At 39.4% G+C, this 20616-nt stretch overlaps 1 protein-coding gene across 2 annotated transcripts; it reads right to left on the minus strand.

Moving 5' to 3' along the window:
- Window positions 1-341: 341 nt before the first annotated feature.
- Window positions 342-20535, minus strand: LOC127417929 (uncharacterized). 2 transcript variants are annotated; one of them, XM_051658201.1, is made up of 6 exons: window positions 15076-20535; window positions 14183-14975; window positions 12515-12651; window positions 11670-12228; window positions 9997-10233; window positions 342-549 (listed from the first exon to the last, which is right to left on the minus strand). In XM_051658201.1, exons 2-6 carry the CDS (start codon window positions 14963-14965, stop codon window positions 361-363), a joined length of 1905 nt encoding a protein of 634 aa, XP_051514161.1. In that variant the 5' UTR covers window positions 14966-14975; window positions 15076-20535; the 3' UTR covers window positions 342-360. The 2 variants fall into 2 exon arrangements, with proteins under 2 accessions (XP_051514161.1, XP_051514160.1); XM_051658200.1 differs by having other exon boundaries at window positions 14183-20535.
- Between the last annotated feature and the right edge of the window lie 81 nt (window positions 20536-20616).

A 20616-nucleotide genomic window follows, 5' to 3' on the forward strand; every position in this document is an offset into this window, starting at 1 on the left:
AGTCACTGTTTGGAGTAAAGCTGCTTTGAAACTGTATGTATTGTGAAAAAATAAGTGCTATATAAATAAAACTGATTTGACTAAAAATGTTAGAATGCCATTGTACGCAGCTGACAAACCGCACTACAGCTCTATCACGCACCCTCACATTCAGTTATGGCAGTTTTCCTATCAGGTGTAGTAGCTCTGTAGGAGAGCTATATATTTTCATAATTAACAATAATCTACTCAGATCGCTATTGCAGTGATAGTTTAAGTTGCCCTGCTAATATGTGCCATGTCCACATCTTGCCTTGGTCATTCAGACACTGTTTCTTTTAGCTGCAGAATTTCAAGGGTGCAGCCCCACCCAGAAGGAAGTTAAAATTTGTGTTTTCTAGTCGGTTTGGGTTTTAAAGACCTAATCCACTTAGGGAAAGAGGAGTGGGGAGAAGGTTCCTCTGGACAATCGTCTTCTAAACAATCATCGTCATCCTTAGAGATGAAGCTAGGTGGGAAGATGACCACCTCCTCAGCGAATCGAACACAACGAGAATCTTCCATTCTCCTCTGGAAGAAGAAAATAAACAATGGCATTATCTATTTTAATTGTGAACACAAATATGATTACAGTTTATTCATTCTGTATACATATCGATTTTTTATGATAGACATGTGAATTAAAAACATTTGTTATATTTTAGTATCTTACATCACAACTAATATGTCCATGTATTATGCACACTATCAAAACAACAGTGTCACTGGTAAACCATTCAGGGGCTTTCAATGGCCGATGCTGATACCGACAGCTAGATAGCAGCAGTGCAGTTTCTAGCGATAGATAGATAGATAGATAGACATACACACACAAGCGGCCAAAAGTTTGGAATAATGTACAGATTTTGCTCTTATGGAAAGAAATTGTTACTTTTATTCACCAAATTGGCATTCAACTGATCACTAAGTATAGTCAGGACATTAATAATGTGAAAAATTACTATTACAATTTGAAAAAAATATTCAGAACTTCTTAAACTACTTCAAAGAGTTCTCATCAAAAAATCCTTCACGTGCAGCAATGACAACTTTGCAAATCCTTGGCATTCTAGCTGTCAGTTTGTCCAGATACTCAGGTGACATTTCACCCCACGCTTCCTGTAGCACTTGCCCTAGATGTGGCTGTCTTGTCGGGCACTTCTCATGCACCTTACAGTGTAGCTGATCCCACAAAAGTTCAATGGGGTTAAGATCCTTAACACTCTTTTCCAATTATCTGTTGTCCAATGTTTGTGTTTCTTTGCCCATTCTAACCTTTTCATTTCTGTTTCAAAAGTGGCTTTTTCTTTGCAATTCTTCCCATAAGGCCTGCACCCCTGAGTCTTCTCTTTACTGTTGTACATGAAACTGGTGTTGAGCAGGTAGAATTCAATGAAGCTGTCAGCTGAGGACATGTGAGGCGTCTATTTCTCAAACTAGAGACTCTGATGAACTTATCCTCTTGTTTAGTTGTACATCTGACCTTCCACATCTCTTTCTGTCCTTGCTAGAGCCAGTTGTCCTTTGTCTTTAAAGACTGTAGTGTACACCTTTGTATGAAATCTTCAGTTTTGTATATATACTGTATATAAAATACTGTATATTTAAAGCTACATGTAAGACTCAGGCAGCTGCTATGGCTCAATTAGACAAGGGACACCCTTGTGGCCCGAAAGGGAAGGGAGAATGTAAGAATATACACTAGTCCGATTTCACTTAGGGTCCACATGTGCCCAGAAACTGCCCTGGATAGCAGTGTGGCTGATTTAGACAGTAGGCTTTTACTGATACATACTGCAGATTAATAATGGTAAATGACACACACAAAAAAAAAAAAAAAAAAAAAATAGGGAATTAAATAATCTTATTTTGCAGTCTTAACTCAAAATTCAAATAATTGTAACAGAACAACTTCTGTTCTAAGAGGCACAGTTATCAGCCAGTACACTCCAAAAAATATTTGAGCCAATTTTTAAAATGTACGCATTTCAGTTTCATATCTAAATTCAATCAAATTCCAACAAAATTAAATTAATACAACTTAAAATATTTTTATTTTTTATTTTTTATTAAAGATTACTCGATTCAATTTTATGGAATTTTGCTATGAAATTGAAATTGGATTCAAATTGAAATGCATAAATCTTAAAATAAATTTTTGTAGTGTACTGATAATCTCAAATATTGATGAATTACGGGTCGCAACGTGATGTGATGCAAGAGGCAGACGTGTGAGCAACGAGCTCTGCGCACTTTGCTAAGTTTTTAATTATTTTCATGTTATAATCTGGTGAATTTTGATACACCCAGTTACACATTTGCTCTTTGATGCAAAACATGGCAAAGAAGTCAAAATCCTCGGGCTCTGGAGACATTATAAGACACTTACGTGTTCAGGATGAAAGCCCCGACAGACCTACAGACTGGGGACTCAATTTGGATGGCGCGGCGGGAGAAGGAATCCAGCATCAGTTGTCCAACATGTTGGTGATTTTGATGAAGATTCTTGCTGACTTGGAGGATCTCGCTGTAATATGTTGTATACAAGAGTGACTGATGTTGAAAAACGAATCGATTTCTGGAATCTTCGGAGAAGGAATTAACCGCTAATCCGCCCGTGACCAAAGCTGATTTGGAACATCTCCTTGAAAAGCTTGAAGATCTTGAGAATAGAAGCCGCAGGAATAACGTTCGAATTGTTGGAATTCCTGAGCATGAGGAGGGCAGAGATATGGTGAAATTCCTAGACGAGCTTTTCCCAAGTCTACTCGACATAACAGGCCACAAGCTGGAAATCAAGCGAGCTCACAGAGTCCCAGCTCACAGATCTGCTGAGGGAGATAGGCCCCAACCGATTCTGGCCAACCAGATCATCCGATAAAGATCTTGTGTTGCGCCAGGTGAGGAGCAAAGGGAAGCTTTCTTGGAAGAACCATAATGTTTTCTTGACTTTGCAAGTTCAACAAGAGAGAAACGCGATCGGTTCAAGGAATGTAAGAAACTCTTACATCAGAAAAAGATCTCGTTTGCTCTGATGTTTCCAGCTAAACTGAGAATAGAAACGAAAAACGGTCTCAAAGTATTTACATGTAAAAATCAGGCAATGTCTTTTATTGAATCAATGTCTGAGTAAACCATTGGATGTTTCTCATGTGAGTGGGTCGACTCGCTGTACTTACTCTTGAGGAAGCTGGGCGTCATTTTGGTTTCTTTTTTTCCTTTTACGTTGGCTCTGCCTAGCGGTCGGAGCTTGTTTTGTGAATAACATTTTTCCTTAAAGAAATTTTGCATGGAAGTTCCCGGCCAGTTTGAGAGTGGACACTACGGATGACCGCAAAATATCTACATGCTCACACAAAGGATGTCTTTTATGAAGTTAACGGATTGTGTAAGTCATGTTATATACATTTATGCGGCCTCCGAGTGAATTGACTCGACCATCCGGCATGGAACCGGGATGCTGGTTTTGTTTCTTTTTGTATTGGTTCCGCCTAGCGGCTGGAGCTGGTTCTATTGAATATCACTCCTTTGGAACAGCTGTGGATTAATCTGTTCGTTCTTCGTGCTTATTCCTCCTGCTGGCTGTAGTTTGTTTTGAGTTTTTTACGGGACATTGGAATGATTACGTCATCCGCTGAACTCATAACAGCTGGCTCACTGAATATTCGTTTGTCTGTCTGAGGAATCTGAACGGTTTTATATCGGCTGGTATTTGTTTTGTGGAAGACCACACCTTTGAGACAGTTCTGTGAATGAATCTACATGTTCTTTGTGTTCATTCTTCCTATTTGCTGGGTTTATTTTACAAAGTATTTTCTGTTATGTAATTTTGCCTCACAAATTTGTGAGGCAAAATTGAGCAATCCGATGGCAAAGTTGTCGTGGGGACTCGTGGGCGTTCATGGACCTTTTGAGTTTAAAGGGATTGTCGCCGGTTGGCGCTTTCGTGCGCGGGGTTAATGCGCACATTTTTCTTTTTTCTGTTTGTTTTGTTTGGGGGGAAGTTCGGGGTTTGATTGTTTCACTAATGGGGAATGTGGTCTGTATAATTTTGTTTTTGACACACAATGTATTTTTTCTGCTATATCAAAATGTCAAATGTTAATATGAGTGTACTATCTCTCTCCACATGGAATGTAAATGGGTTGGGGCACCCCATAAAAAGAAGGAAGGTTATTGCTTTTCTTAAACGTAAGAAACATGATGTAGTGTTTCTTAAAGAAACGCATCTTTCCCCGCAGGAAGCTGAAAAATTTGGGAAGATATGGGGTGGACATGTTTTCTTTAGTGCTGGCTCAAGTAAGAGCAAGGGAGTCATTATATTGGTAAATAAACATCTACAATTCAAATGTCTCAGACAGACTAAAGATAAATTAGGAACAGTCATTATTGTTTTAGCAGAAATTCAAGGACAAAGGTTGATTTTGGCTAATATTTACGCACCTAACGCTGATGATCAGGGCTTTTTTATAGATCTTGAAGGGATGTTGCAAACCGCTGGCACCCCTCATGATATAATATTGGGAGGAGACTTTAATCTTTTGATGGACTCTGTCCTTGATCATAGTGAAGCAAAAGTGTGCAAGCCCCCTAGAGCAACATTGACGCTTCACAGGATGTGTAAAAAATCTTGGTCTTACAGATATTTGGAGACTTTTGAACCATCTGGTAGGGACTATACATTTTTTCATCAGTCCATAAAATTTATTCTAGAACAGATTTTTTTTTAATATCCAAATCCCTCATTTCATCTGTTGTTGATTGCTCAATTGGAAACATTTTAGTCTCGAATCATGCCCTGGTGAGTTTAGAGGTGTTGCCACATATAGAGAAAAATAAATCATATAGTTGGTGCCTTAATGTATCCCTTCTGCGAAATCCTGATTTCCAACAAATGTTAAAGACTGAAATCAATATTTATATGGAGACCAACTGGTCCTCAGTATCCTCTGTGGGCGTGGCTTGGGAGGCACTTAAGGCGGTTCTTAGGGGTCAGATCATACAGTATGCCTCATTCATCAAAAAATCCAAAGCACAAGAACTTATGGAGTTGGAAGGAAATATTAAAAGTGCCGAGACAGAGCTGAAGTGCCGTATGTCAGCTGATGGCCTCAGAGAATTGACCCGATTGAAGTACAGATATAATACTATTTTGTCACGGAAAGTGGAGTTTTGGTTTTTCAAGGCAAGACAGTCAGACTCTGAGTCGGGTGACAAAGCAGGGAAGCTTTCAGCTAGATATATAAAGCAGAGAGAGTCTTTTTTTACCATTCCCTCAGTGAAATCTTCTGGTGGTGAAATTTTTACTTCAGCCATTGATATTAATAATGCTTTTAAAGAATTCTATCTTGATCTCTATAGTTCCATGTCTTCGTCTACTGATGAAGATATTAGAAACTTTGTGGAACCATTAGATCTTCCTAAACTGACGACTGAGCAAAAAAACTCTCTTGATTCTGAGATAACCTTGGAGGAGCTTGACGAGGTAATTAAGTCCCTACCATCTGGCAAAGTTCTGGGGCCAAATGGTTTTGCCGCAGAATTGTATGCTACAGAACTGGCTCCACTTTTGTTAGAAGTTTATACTGAATCATTAAAGAATGGAAAGCTTCCTCCAACCAGGACACAAGCCCGGATCAGTCTGATTCTTAAAAAGGACAAAGATCCAAGCGAGTGTAAAAGTTACCATCCAATCTCCCTGATCCAACTAGATGTAAAAATATTGTACAAAATTTTGGCTAATCGATTAAGTAAAGTTATGACATCTCTTATACATATAGATCGGGTGGGGTTTATTCGGGGCCGCAGCTCTTCTGATAACATCAGGCGTCTCATCAATATCATATGGTCAGTAGCGAATGATCGATCTCCGATCGCTGCCATCTCACTTGATGCCAAAAAGGCGTTTGATATGGTAGAATGGGATTATCTTTTAAAGATTTTGGAAATGTATGAGTTCGGGAGTACATTTATTGGTTGGATTAAGTTACTTTATAGACACCCTGTAGCAGCAGTACAAGCAAATGGATTAATTTCAGATTATTTTACTCTGAATAGGGGCACTCGGCAGGGCTGCCCTCTTTCCTCGTTGTTCTGTCTTGCCCTGGAACCATTAGCAGCCGCGATAAGAAAGAAGGATGATTTTCCAGGGGTAATGGCAGGAGGAGTGGCGCATAAGCTTTAGTTTTATGCAGATGATATTTTATTATTTGTCTCTGACCCCATTAGATCTATGCCTTGCCTCCACAGAATTATTAATTCCTTTTCCAAGTTCTCAGGATACAAAGTCAATTGGGCTAAATCCGAAGCTTTGTCTCTGACAGCGCACTGCCCAGTAACGGCTTTTAAGCCGGGTGCCTTCCAGTGGCCCAAACAGGGCATTAAGTATTTGGGGATTTTATTCCCAGCAAATTTGTCTGATTTAGTTAGTGTTAATTTTGACCCTTTAATAAAAAGGTTTTCGAGCGATGTGAGCAGGTGGGCTTCATTACATTTATCTATGATTGGGAAGGTTAATGTTATTAAAATGAATTGTATTCCAAAATTTAACTACCTGCTACAATCTCTCCCTGTAGATGTCTCCCTCTCTTATTTCAAGAAATAAAAATAGCATAGCGAAGTCCTTAATTTGGAATGGTAAACGTCCCAGATTGCATTTTAATAAGTTACATAGGCCGATAGACAAAGGAGGGCTCGGCCTACCAAAGATTTTGTTTTATTAATATGCGTTCAGTCTCAGACATTTGGCTCATTGGTCACTTCCACCTGAGAGAGCCCCTCCCTGGTTTGTTATTGAACAGGCAGCTCTTGCCCCTATTTCGCCATTACAAAGCATCTCTATCAAACTAATCGGAAAAGTTAAGTTACACCCCGTTATTTCATATTTACACTCGGTATGGACTAAAGTGTCCAGATTGTTTAAATTGGACACTTATTTAAATGTTGCCTTGAGCATACGGCAGAACCCAAGACTGTGTATTGGCAAGTCTCCTTTCTGCTGGCCGGAGTGGATTGTGGCTACACTCGGTGACCTATATGAAAGTGGTGTGTTGAGATCATTTGAAAACTTGATCCAACATTTTGGGATCCCCAGACCTCAGTTTTATAGGTATTTACAACTACGCCACCTGCTTTGTACTATTTTTGGGAGTAGCACACATCCACCTAAGGAGGCAGATGCTTTGGGAGAGGTGATTGCGGCTTTTGAAAAAGGTCATGAGGCATCAGTGTACTGCTCCCCGTTAATTCAGAGTATGGGGGACGGAGCCTTAACTTCTCTCAAGAGAGTATGGGAGAAAGATTTCAATTTGGCATTGGAGGAAGGAGTGTGGGCTAAGAGTCTGCGTCTAGTGATCCAAGGGTGCCTCTTTTACAATTCAAAATTTTGACCCCCTCTAGACTGTATAGGCTTGGTCTTAAAGACACACCCACCTGCTGGAGATGCCAATCGGAGGATGGAGACATGTCCCATGTTTTTTGGTGGTGTGTCAAGATCCAGAAATTCTGGTCAAAAGTTCAGAATTTTGTGTGCGACGTGGTGGGCACTCAGGTTTTGTTTTGCCCCAGACTTTGTGTTCTGGGCGATGGGGCGGTCATCAATGTGGGGGATGGCTATATAGAGAACTGGGTTCTGACATGTGTGATGATCGCCAGGCAGGTTATTTTGAGGGGTTGGAGGTCAGCTGGTGCACCCCCATATCCGGAGTGGTGCACGGAGGTGGGGAGGGTGGCAGCTTATGAGGAGGTGTCATCGGGAAGACGGGGTGGCTTGGATAAGTTTATTCGGAAATGGGGCAATTATTTGGAATTTTTGGAGGGCTCTCGGGTGGGGTGTGGAGAGAGTAGTGTAATATAGTTAGTATGATTATTATGTGTGTGTATGTATGTGTGTATGTGTAGATATATATATATATATATATATATATATATATATATATATATATATATATATATATATATATATATATATGTTTGTATATGTATGTATGTATATATGTATGTGTATATATGTATGTATATATATATATATATATATATATATATATATATATATATATATATGGGGTTTAAATGTTGATTTTATATATATATGTTTATATTTCATTGCTCATGTATGATTTAATAAAAAATTTTATTACAAAAAAAAAAGAACAGGATCAGTTGTTCAGGTGTAATTATTCAGTCTGATTTATGAACCGGTTCAACTCGGTCTTTAAAAAGAACTGGCTAAAAAGTTCAACTAACTGCTTGATCCACACACAAAACTATCATATGACTTCAGAATACTTGGAATAAAGCACAAAAGTCATAAGGACTAAAAAAAATAAAAAAATATTGATGAATTACTAGTTGAATATATTACAAATATCGGCCCTATCACTGGTGTCAAAGCTTGATAGGACCCACTGACGTGCACAGAATGGGGGCAGCAGGGGCGCAAGGGGAGATATTTAAAAAATTACATTAAAATAGTTAAAACAAAATTAAAATTTTATCATAATCTCACAATAACAGTAAGAGATTATGAGATTTATTTGTAAATCGTGGGTGTATTAAAGAAAATTAAGTGGAGGTGGCTTTAATAGCGCGCTACAGCAGATCGGGGGCGGATACCAATTGCAAGTGATCTTCTCTATGCCCTATAATCCCTCCAAACTGCAGAACCATTGAAGTGGGTACTCATGAAAACATGGCATTACTGTATGAATGTAACCTTCACTAACAGTCTTGTGGAAGGTCCCTCTGAGAAAAGATTCATTTTCTCACTTTTGTTTTGAAAGAGCTTTTGAGTGGCATCCCCTCCTGCAGCAGTGCCCTTCAAGGAAGCAAAAATCCAGGTTCAGCCAAAGCCAGTTTGGTTTTGTAGAAACTAATAAGCCATTAGGCTAATCATTTTCAGAAAAATACCATTAGGCTTCCACAGTACCGCAGCTCACTATACACATATTATGCAGCCTGTGTAGGGCACCAACTCCCTAGGGGGGCACCATTATAGGGGGGCACCAGAAACTCCACCGACTGCCCTTAATCGCATGTTATACGTTATTCAAAGCCCTGTAGCATTCGTGGAACACGGTCGATCGCCTAGTGCTCACACTTTCTCATCACGCCTTCGCACCATGCACTACGTTACCAGGGTAATGTCATGGTACTGAATGATTGATCATGTTCAAGATACTGTCATGGTACTGCAAGGTACTTTAAAAAATACCATGGTTTTACTATGATGCATGTCATAAACATGGGGTTATCACAGACCATGTCTGAAAATAAATAAATAAACAAGTGTAATACCATGGTGCATTTTGTGAGAAATATAACAGAATAGGCTATTATTTGTGATAAAGGAAACATTAAAAAAATTATGTACGATATATACTGTATATACAAGTAAATGGTTAAATACTCAGAAAGCTAAGAAATTAGTTAAGAATTTATAATTACTACTCATTCAAAAAACAAAAAAACAATCAATGCCTTTTTTGTTTACCTTTACCCCGTCCCTGCTAAGGTCTGTACACTGAGAGGACCTATGTTATTTCTTAACACTTTTTCTGTAGCAGTGCAGGTTCTTGATTAATGTTAATTACAGAATGTTGTATCTGTCAGCGTAAGGAATTTTAGTGACACATCACAGAAGGTTATTGTTTTTAAATATCTGTTGTCTGTGGCCTCACATGACAAGTGCTACAAATTCAGCACAACCCAGTCTACAATCTAATAAAAGCATTAAACAACAACCACCTCCAAACAATAACACTAACATGTGGCTATGAGGTAACAAACCCACATTGTTCTGACCCAAAGCTTTGTTTTCAGCATCAAAGAGCCAATCCAAGGGTTCAATTGGCAGTATTTTAGCCAGATTGTGGTTTTTGGAGTCAAAATTATGTGTCCACACCAAATGTCTGCTTTAATCTTCATAAATATAAGTTGATAAAATGGACTTAATTGAAGAAAAATACAGTAACACCATACCTTTTTAACCACTGTCTCCATAGTTTTGGAAAAATCAGAATCTTCAGAGTTCTGGAGAGAAGTCGTGGGTGAGTTGCTGTGGGTGGAGTTTGAAGAGTAGGCGGCCATGAAAGAGTTTCCGTGGTCCTCGTCCTCCATGTCTTGTCTTGTGTCTTCAAATGGATTTCTTCTTTTAGTCCAGTGCTCTCTTTTACGACCCAGAGATATGCGTGATTTTATGGAGGAACTGTTCATTGGCTGAGAGATCGAAAGAAAGCAATAATGCAAAGAAAAGATTACAAAATAAGAAATGATAAATGAGTTTCTATTAAAAAAAGAAATCAAATATAATATTTGTCATGTTATATTTTCACACACCCTCTGTTACTTAGAAAGCACACATGGTTGGGCTGAAATGGGCTGAAACGGGCCCTGGGTAGCTCAGTGAGTAAAGGCACTGACTACCACCCCTGGAGTCACGAGTTCGAATCCAGGGCGTGCTGAGTGACTCCAGCCAGGTCTCCTAAGCAACCAAATTGGCTCGATTGCTAGGGAGGGTAGAGTCACATGGGGTAACCTCCTTGTGGTTGCTATAATGTGGTTCTCGCTCTCAGTGGGGCGCGTGGTGAGTTGTGCGTGGATGCCGCGGAGAATAGCGTGAAGCCTTCACACACGCTATGTCTCTGCGGTAACGTGCTCAACAAGCCACGTGATAAGATGTGTGGATTGACGGACTCAGACACACTATGCCACCACGAGGACTTAGAGTGCATTGGGAATTGGGCATTCCAAATTGGGGAGAAAACGAGAGAAATGTTTTTTTTTTTTTTTTATAAAAAGCATGCATGGTACCTTCATAGTAATAACTAATAAACTATAATTTTCAACTGTACATATTAAGAAAATGTGAGTGGTGCTTGCCCATGCAAAACTCATTGTGTTCTAGGTGGCTGCTAGAGTGTTGCTAACTGTTAAAAAAATTGTTTTTAAATTAATGAGCAATTAATACAGTGATGCTTTCTTTAAGTGCAAGTGCCTCTAAAAATCTTTTTTTTTTTTAATTACCAAAACATACTCAGGAGTAGCATAGAGTAATTCATGGAGCCTGAAAAAAAATGAACTGACACATTACTAATTTTTACAGACAGGTTAAATGATCCATCCATCCATTATACTATTTTTATTAAAGGAGTCATGACTTGAGGAATAACATTTTCCTTGATCTTTTGATATATAAGAGGTCATTGTACTACAAAAATACACTGTATGTTTCAGAACTCAAAACTTCCTCCTCACTGCAAAAAGAGCATTTGTTGAAACCAAGCTGCCAAAACCACCTATACTTTACCTTTTCACTACCACAGCTCCGCCCAGTAGCGGTGAGCAGTGAGATGGCAAAGAGTGAGAGCACGTCGGTCAAGAGCAGAGAACATTAGACTTGGGCATTTGCTGTCAAGTCTTAAAGGAGAAGCAGCACCAAAACAAAGTATTTCTGACAGAGGGTCAGAATGATGGTGGAAAATTATCAAGTTTTTCAAATACATGACTGTTTTTAGTGCACAAATCTTTACTAACATTATAAGTGAACCACAAAGACCATTAAAATAATAAAAATTGTATATCATCACTCCTTTAAATGCTGATTACTATTAACAATATAAATCACTTTTGTTTCTTACGGCTTTAATTCATACCTTAACATGTGACAAGTCCAAAATAGGGATGGAATCTTCTTTCCCACTTTGAGGCTGGTTATAGCTGGGGTTGTACACTTGTGGTTGGGACCGACTTTGTTGAATACTTATCAAATGCGGAACACTATGCTCATTTGCCATTGATTCGTATGAGGGTTGGTGAGAAAACTGTGATTGTTCACTTGTTTGCTCACTGTTTTGAGACTTGTTGAAGCTCTGATTGGTGGTTTGTAACTGGTTTGTAAATAAATCATACATTTGTGATTGATTTGCAGTGAGATCTTGAACATCTGAAGGAAGAAAACTGATCTTGGACATCTCCATTTCGTTGTAAACATGCTTATTGAAGGCCACGTCTTGTGTAAAGCTCTCAGGGAGCAACATTTCTGGTTGAGTCACTCTTGAATGATTCCATTTGCCATTCCATTCTTCTTTACATGATTGGTCAATACTACTTGGTGACTCCTGTGATTGGTCCTCCTGTGTGCTGCTGTTAAACTGAGCCCACTCCGTTCCATTGAATATCAAATTAGAAGTGCCAAAGGAGAAAAGATTTTCTCTGACAGAGAGGATGAAAGAATGGGAAAATGTTTATGAATTAAATTTTAATATACACTATAAGGCCAAAAGTATATGGACACCCAAATACCACACCCATATGTACTTGTTGAGCATTTCATTTCAAAACCATGGTGGTGTCCACATTCTTTCTATCTGCAGTTTTACTTGAGAGAGAAAGTGATTAATATGTTCTCATGGATCACACCTGTGGTTTGATGACTATGTCTAATACATATTTCTACACATATTTCTCTTGTGCTAATGTCATTGGCTGATGAGGTTACCTTATGTGGCTGAGTGAACAGAGGGCAGATTCATCCAATTCTGTGTTGTTAGGTTCATCGTGGATATTTGGATCCTCAGTGACTGCTGTAGTTGTGTTGTTCACATCAGTAGGCACCAATATTGGAGAGAGATTACTCTGAATAAAAGACATGAGGACACATGATTTTATAAAAGCATTACAGAAAGAGACATATTTTTTAAGCAAATACTAGATACATAGTGTGTGGTGCATGCAAATCTAGCTTGTAAAACTCACTGCCACAACATGGTTGAGTGTGGGGGAGGGGTCGCATCTTAGTACCAGTCCTCTGCCACAATGATAGAGTGGTTGCCAAGAGGTTGCAGTGCAGTTGCTATTTTGTTAACTGCTTTTAGCACATTGCTATGTGGTTGCTAGGTCATTGCTTGGGTGTTCTGGGTGGTTGCTAGGTGTCAAATCAATCTTGCCAATCTCATTGTCACAATGCTAAGATTGCTGCCAAGGGGTTGCTAGGCAGTTGCTAAGGTGTTGGGTGTTTTTAGCACATTGCTATGTGGTTGCCAGGTCAAGTCAAGTCTAGTCATTTTTATTTGTATAGCGCTTTTACAAGAAATCATGCATTAAAAAAAAATTAAACTAATATCTATATAGTCTTTGCATGGGTGTTCTGGGTGGTTGTTAGATGGCAAATCAAGCTTGCAAAACTCATTGTCACTATGCTACGATGTTTGCCAAGCAGCTGCTAGGCAGTTACTAAGCTGTTCGGTATTTTTAGCACATTGCTATGTGGTTGCCAGAATCCTCTCAGATCGAACTGGAAAAACTTACTTCCACAATGCTAGGGTGGTTACCAAGGGGTTGTTATGCAGATACTATTGTGTTCTGAGTTTTTTTTTTTTTTTTTTTTTTTAGCATATTGCTATGTAGTTGCTAGGTTGTTGCATGGGTGTTCTGGGGGGTTGCTGGGTGGCAAATCTAACTTGCTAAACTCACTCCACAATGCTAGGATGGTTGCCAATAGGTTGCTATGCAGTTACTGTAGTGTTCTGAGTGTTTTAGCACATTGATATGTAGTTGGTAGGTCATTGGGTGTTCTGGGTGGTTGCTAGGTGTGAAAAATTAGCTTACAAATCTCACTGCCACAATGCTAGTGTGGTTGGCAAGGGCTTGCTATGCGGTTGCTATGGTGATCTGAGTGTTTTCTAGCACATTGCTATGTGGTTGCTTGGTAATTGCTAGAGTGTTCCGGATGATGCTAGGCGGTTGATTACTGGCCCAAGTCAAAAGAGCCCACCACCCAAGTCTCTGTGATATTTCAGTCCCTCAGATATGAGTCAGGTCCCCCCTTCAACATAAATCTCTGGGATTTTTCACCCATTTTATCATCCATCAGTCGAAAATCGCAAGCCTGATCACTTCAAAAAGTAATAGCACACCTCTCTTTAAAAAGCAGCACAATTTGAGCTATTATTTATGTCTGTAGCACAAACTGTGCAGATGAGTTTAATGCAGAAGTTAAATACTTAGGGTAAAGGGTTTGTTCAGCCAAACCCTATGTATGAGCAATATTAATAGTCATTTTTGCCTTGGCAAGTAAACACCACTAATTATAAAATTGGCTTTGACAGTTACTATAGTAGTGTTTATTATGTATGACTGTATCAAACCTAAAAGTGCAAATACTTACTTGTACTACATTCTGTACTTGTCTTTTCTCGTCATCTCTTTGTCTGGTCTCTGTGTTTCTGTGTCTTTCTCTCCATCTCTCCTTTACCTTCTGGGCCCATCTTTTAGCCTCCCCCCACTTCTTACTTGTCTTTGTAGTTTTCCCTGATTCCTCATAAATGCTGGTGCCTTCACTTTTCCCCTTCCCAACATCCCATTTACATATGCCCCTTTGACCCTTGACCTCTGGTTTATCCAACACTAATGTGGATGTTGCTGATGTCGGGGCTAAAAGGTCAAGGGAGTTTTGGTAGGGCTCTGTTTTGTATAAAGGTGGCACACTTGAGACACCTTTGGTCTCCCCTTCCAGAGAAAATTGTTTCCATTTCTTGTGTCTGGGCATCTCTTGTTCTCCAACACCAGAAATGGCATCATTACTCCTCTCAGATGTAAAATGGTTGTGTTCTCCCCAAATTAATGGTGAACGTTTAGGTTTAGAAGAGACTCCCTTGATCCTTTTGGGAGGTTGATTACCAAAAGGGGCCTGCATACCCCCAAAATGAGCTGATTGTTGAGTCCATGGATTCCCCAACTTATTCCGAATGGAGGAGTGTCTGTTTTGCTCTTTGTTGCTGGGGGAAAATCCAATCTGAAAAGCTGTTGCTTTGGATGAATCCTCCACTGTTTCAGCATTATACTCAACAGGCGAACTGCATGAGCTAATGTTGGTTTGAGTGTTTAGCCATAATTTTTGAAGCATAGATTCCAGCAAGGCTTGAGGGTCTGAGACAGGGTTCTCCGCCATTGACACTCAACTGTAGAAAGACTATGTTACATGACCTGTACTCACATAAACATATACATTCACATAGACACAGGCAATCATGCAACACTGACAAAGACAGAATTACATACCAGAGATGCATGCACACATACAAGCACATTCACTCTTGATGTTCAAGTTTTACTCATGCTAGTTACAGGAAGAGCTGCAATCCAAACTACGAGTATTTATTTCCATCAGAAATCTGTGGTCATGTCCTCATAGTACTCCAGCTGTCCCTTATTTCCGTGAAATTGTCATTTAACCTGTATTTCCATCTCTCTTGTAAGCTCTCAGTATTATTTGATCTTATGTCAATTTCTGAAACGTTGCAGAAGGAAGGAGTATTATGAAAAATAGAAAGAGAAAGAGGTGTGTCCAACACCCAGATTGACAGGTAAGACAAGTGTGTCTGGATGACACCTCTTTCATCTTTGTCATTCCCTCTCTCCAGCTGCTGCGTAGATGAGACCATGTGTCTTAAAATTCATGAAAACCTGTTTATATGAATTATTTATTTTTTCTTTTAAAAAGTGCAGTGATTTTAGTCATCCATTCATTTAAAGCAGTAACAAACAGCAGTCCTCTTATGAAAATTCACTGTGGTTTATTTGAAAAATAATAATGGTAGTAGTGACAATGTTATTTTGGTAGATATGTTGTATATGAAATAATCAGTTAGGGGAGTTGATCTACAGTATCTGTGAGGGGATCAGCATCAATTCAATCTGATTAAACCCATGGCAGTGGTAGTTATATATCAGTGGTGTTGTAGTGTCTGAAGAGGTGGACATACTGTGAATTTATGAAAGACCCAACCCCCACCCCCTCATTAAAAAAATGACTGTTGTAAATATAGTCCCACATAAACTTACAAAATGTATATCAGAGTAAGTTTCTTGCTGGTATGGTGTACAGTAGGCTACACTACTAAGAACCATGGTATGGCAACTTGATGTTAAATATGTATTTCAATTAATAGGTGTGGGTGATAGGTGGGCATATGCCCTAGACTACACTACTGGTTATAATTTCTAAATGTGCTTAAGCAGCTAGTTTATCTTAAGAAATTCCATAGTTTGTTGTTACCATAATTATTTTTTATCTAACTGTGGTAATGAGGGGCCATCAAAGGTTTTACCTGTGGATATGGTCTCTGACTGCAAATAGCACAATTAAACCCTGATTATAATGGTTGTAAAATCAAAACTATATCAGATACCACATTCGTGATGCAGAATAATGAAACTAATAACCTTCATTATTATTCTGAAAAATCAACGTATCAAGTACCTTAGTCTATTATAAAATAAGTGTTCATTTAATATTTTTATTTAACTTTTATGACTAAATTGTTTTGTATAATATGTTAAATTGTGACATAAACTATTAATTTTGTATCATATTCTCTTTAAATTGTCTCTGGAGAAGCTAATTATGGAAGCCCTGAACCGCAAGGTAAAAAAATAAAAAATAAAAATTGTGTCTCAGTTCCTTCCTGAGCCTAAGTCTTACATTTTTTTTCTCTCTTCCAAAATTTTTTCTTCTCTCTTCAAAAAAAAATTTGTTTTTTCTCTCTTCAAAAAAAAAAAAAAAAAAAAAAAACTTTCTCTCTTCAAACTTTTTTTTTTCTCTCTTCAAAAAAATGCATGCAGTACCAACTTTGGACACCAGATGCCACTATCAGTAAACATGTAATCTTATGCTTTTAATGCTTTCTCTGTTGCTATATAGATGAATAATACATTTATTATTTATTTAAGGGTTTGCAAACCTTAATCAAGACAAATCAGGTTACATATGTTTGATATGGCATTTGTTGTCGTGTAACAACTGGAGTTATTTTTTTGTTTGAAACTGTTGGTCTTTATAAACCATCTATGCCGTTTGGGAGGTGTTCATCCCATTCTCTACCAGACTCAAAGAGGTATTTGGCAAGCTCATCTTTCAAGGTGCGATTAAAGCGCTCCACAGCACCATTGCATTGGGCGTGATAGGGAGATGTGCGGAGCTTTTTAATGTCCATTAACTTACAAAGATGTTTAATGAGGTCAGATTCGAATTGTCTGCCTTGGCATCCGGCATCCGGCATCCGGAACCCCATGTTGCGATATATAATGGTCAAAGATGCAACCTGCCACAGAGATAGCTGTCTGATCCTTCATAGGATATAGATTCACGAATTTAGTGTACAGGTCCATCATCACTAAGACATAACGGTTGCCTTTAGTTGAATGAGGTAGCTCGGTTATGTCCACGACGACGATTTAGAATGGACGATCGGGAGTTATGGAAATGAGCGGAGCCTGTGGTCGGTGCACAGGCGAACGTTGTGATTGACAGGCTGCACATCGAGAACAATGTTTGGAAATGTCCGCAGACATGTAGGGCCAATAAAAGAATCGTCTAGCCCTATTCAGGGTTTTAGCATGGCCGTAGTGGCCAACTGAAGGATCGCCGTGAACATGGGTCAGTACGTCTGGAAACAAGGACGTCGGAATGATAATTTGGAAGACGTCATCAGCAGGAGAGTTGCACTACAGTCTACACAAGACGTCTTCATGTATGTTTAAACGACCAAATTGTGACCACAGTTTCCTAACGTATGGTGACGTGTTTCGGAGCCTCCACAAAGGAGGCTTCTGTCCCACTTCTACCCATGAGAGGACGGTGGCTAACTCAGAGTCAGAACGTTGTTGTTCCGCAACTTTCCAGTCACTTTGAATTTGGATGTGGTTCGCTGTGACATAGTTTGGAACAGGCACGACTACGAGAGAATAACATGCTTCTTTGATGTTTGCGCAGGTGTCGATGCCGGGTTTAACTGCGGCTCGAACAATGGGGTCTGCGTTGCGACCAAAGACACGGCGGACTCCCTCTCGGCACAATTATCATGTTGAACGACCTCAACATGTGGCCGTCGAGACATAGCGTCTGCATTCAAGTGTTTGGCACCCTCACGGTGGCGCACACACCAATCATAAAGATCTAATTCGACTGCCCAACGTGCACGTCTGCCCGTTGGATCATGGTCCAAAAGGAGCTTTTTGAGTCCGACCAAAGGCTTGTGGTCGGTGATGATAGTAAATGGATGGCACGCAAGGTAGTAGTGGAAATGGCACACCGACCACACAATGGCAAATAATTCTCAATCGAAAGTGGACCGTTTCCTTTCCTACGCTGATAGCACGTGGTTGGCGTATGCAATAACATGTTCCTTGCCGTCCACTTGTTGCGAGAGGATAGAGCCAATCGAATACAGGGACGCGTCTGTGTCAAGTAAAAAGGGGATCGAAAGGTTTAGAAACGCCATAATAGGCCGTGACGTCAATGCTTCCTTTAGGACACGAAACGATTCATCCGCCTCAACTGACCAAGTGAATGTAACACCCTTGTGTGTTAACCGGCGTAAGGGTTCTGCCGTCTGAGCGAAGTTTCTGATAAACCTTCGGTAATACGAACATAAGCCTAAGAAAGCCCTGACCTGCGTGGCGGACGTTGGAATTGGCCACGTCTTAACTTTCTCAACGTTTGATGGGTCAGGCTCAACTCCGGCGCTGGAGACATGATGGCCCAGGAACGTAACCGAGGGGCGTGCCAGATGACATTTAGATGGCTTGAGTTTAAGTCCGGCCGAACGACAGTGTCCGAAGTCTTCGCGCAATTGTTTTAGGTGTTGTGCTAAGTCAGCACTGTCTCTAATAGAAACTGAGATTGCCATTTCTGACATAGGTGGCACCGTTACCTGTGCAATAGTGATCGCGGCGCTCTGTACTTGAATGAACGACTGTGGCGGAGAGAGAAATACTGCAGTGTCATACAGTCGTAGTTGTGCGTGTGGGATGTCAACCATAATTGCATGTTTGACCATGAAATCCCATCCTATGAGCACAGGATGGGTGGGGGGGGGGGGGGATAGCTGCAATGGCTCCGATGATGGGGGTCTTCATAAATGTAGTATGATCGTGAGCAGAATGGCAGCGTCGTGAGGGGCTGTAGTCATCATAAGGTTGTTGTCGTCGTTCTCTCTGCAGGTGCTGTGACGGGCTGTGAGAGTTTATTTCGACATTTCTTAACATTAACTCTGCTTCGTTCCACCCGATTACATTGAGCGTTCCCTCCTCTCTTCCCAACTCTCTCTCTCTTTTTTCCTATGCTCGCGATATCTCGCATACAAACTAACTTTATTTAAACCTTCCCATTTCAGTTCTTACACACGGTTATTTCCTTTTAAACTGCTTGTAACCGGCAGGTTGACTTGACAGGTGAGGGGTGGAGCTTCACTGCTGCCGGGACGCATACAGGACGGATTATCATTTACACTTCAAATGTGATGTGGTCACATGCGTTTTTGACTACCTCTGGATGTGGTTTTTGTGATCTGATCACAAAACGTTTTAGACCCTGTTTAGACCAGTATTTAGCACTGATCACATGTAATTGGATCATCAAATACGCATCTTAATACCAGGTGTAAACGGTGTCAGTATGAAACCTAACAGCTTCAAAATAAGAGGCTTCTGCATGGTCATAAAGCATGGGCACTGCAGCCAAGCAAAGCAAAACTCTTAAAATATAATGACTATGTCTCCCCAGGTGAAAAAGAATATTCTAGGTCAGGGGTTTTCAAACTTATTGATGCCAAGAACCCCCAAATATGACGCTAACTTTCTGAGGGAGCCTCTTCTTAAAATATAAAGGCAGCTTCATAGTTTCTTGTAATTTATAAAGACCCAATTTTACTGTCAGAAAAATAGTATGCATGACCTTGTAAAGACAAAATTAAATAATTGTTTTTATATCATCATTGTACTAAAGCCAAAAGAAATTATTAATATAGTATATCTGAAATATTATCTCTAAAAAATATGTACTTTTTATTAAGTTTGCAATGTATCTTTTTATTATCTTATTTTCTTCATTAGACCATGTTAATGTAAACCAGAAATACTTGTATAAACCTGAAGAGAAATGTTCTCAATTACATTTAAATAAGTTACAATAAATATTGTTCCAAAGAAGCTTTACAGAGAATATGGCCTCACAACCTCCAGTGAGCAAGCTGTAGGTTATGGAAATATTTTAATTACAAAAATATATGCAGTTTTGTTTTTATTTCTTACGGTTAAAAACTATTGCTGTCAATATAATAAAATGATAGTGATTAATCTGATGATTTCGGTCAAATTTCATTGTTAAAAAAAAAAATTATAAAATGTTTCTTTGAAATTTTCCACGGACCCCCTAACACCGCTTTGCGGCCCGCTGGTGGTCCCCAGATCCTAGTTTGAAAACCCCTGTTCTATGAGGTAGATAGATCAGGGATGTTTATTAAGAAAGTGAATAGCTAGTTATTATTTCATGTTGGCTTTTTTCTTTCTCTCTGCTTGTTGTCAGGGTTTGCTTGTTTATATATTATTTGTATTCTTGTGAACCAGTCCATGTTGATTTATTGAATTGAATATATTTGTTTTAAAATGATGCCATTGAGTAATCTAATCTGTGTGTACCTGTTATGTCTGTTTTAAGTCCAGTTACCCTGAGTGTGTCTGACAGTGTTCTGGAGGCTAATTTTGCACTCGCTACTCTATCAGAGGACTCGCATCTGAAGAACCATGTCAACGGCAACACAA

The sequence above is a fragment of the Myxocyprinus asiaticus genome, chromosome 27, assembly GCF_019703515.2.
Source record: "Myxocyprinus asiaticus isolate MX2 ecotype Aquarium Trade chromosome 27, UBuf_Myxa_2, whole genome shotgun sequence".
NCBI classification, from domain to species: Eukaryota; Metazoa; Chordata; class Actinopteri; order Cypriniformes; family Catostomidae; genus Myxocyprinus; species Myxocyprinus asiaticus.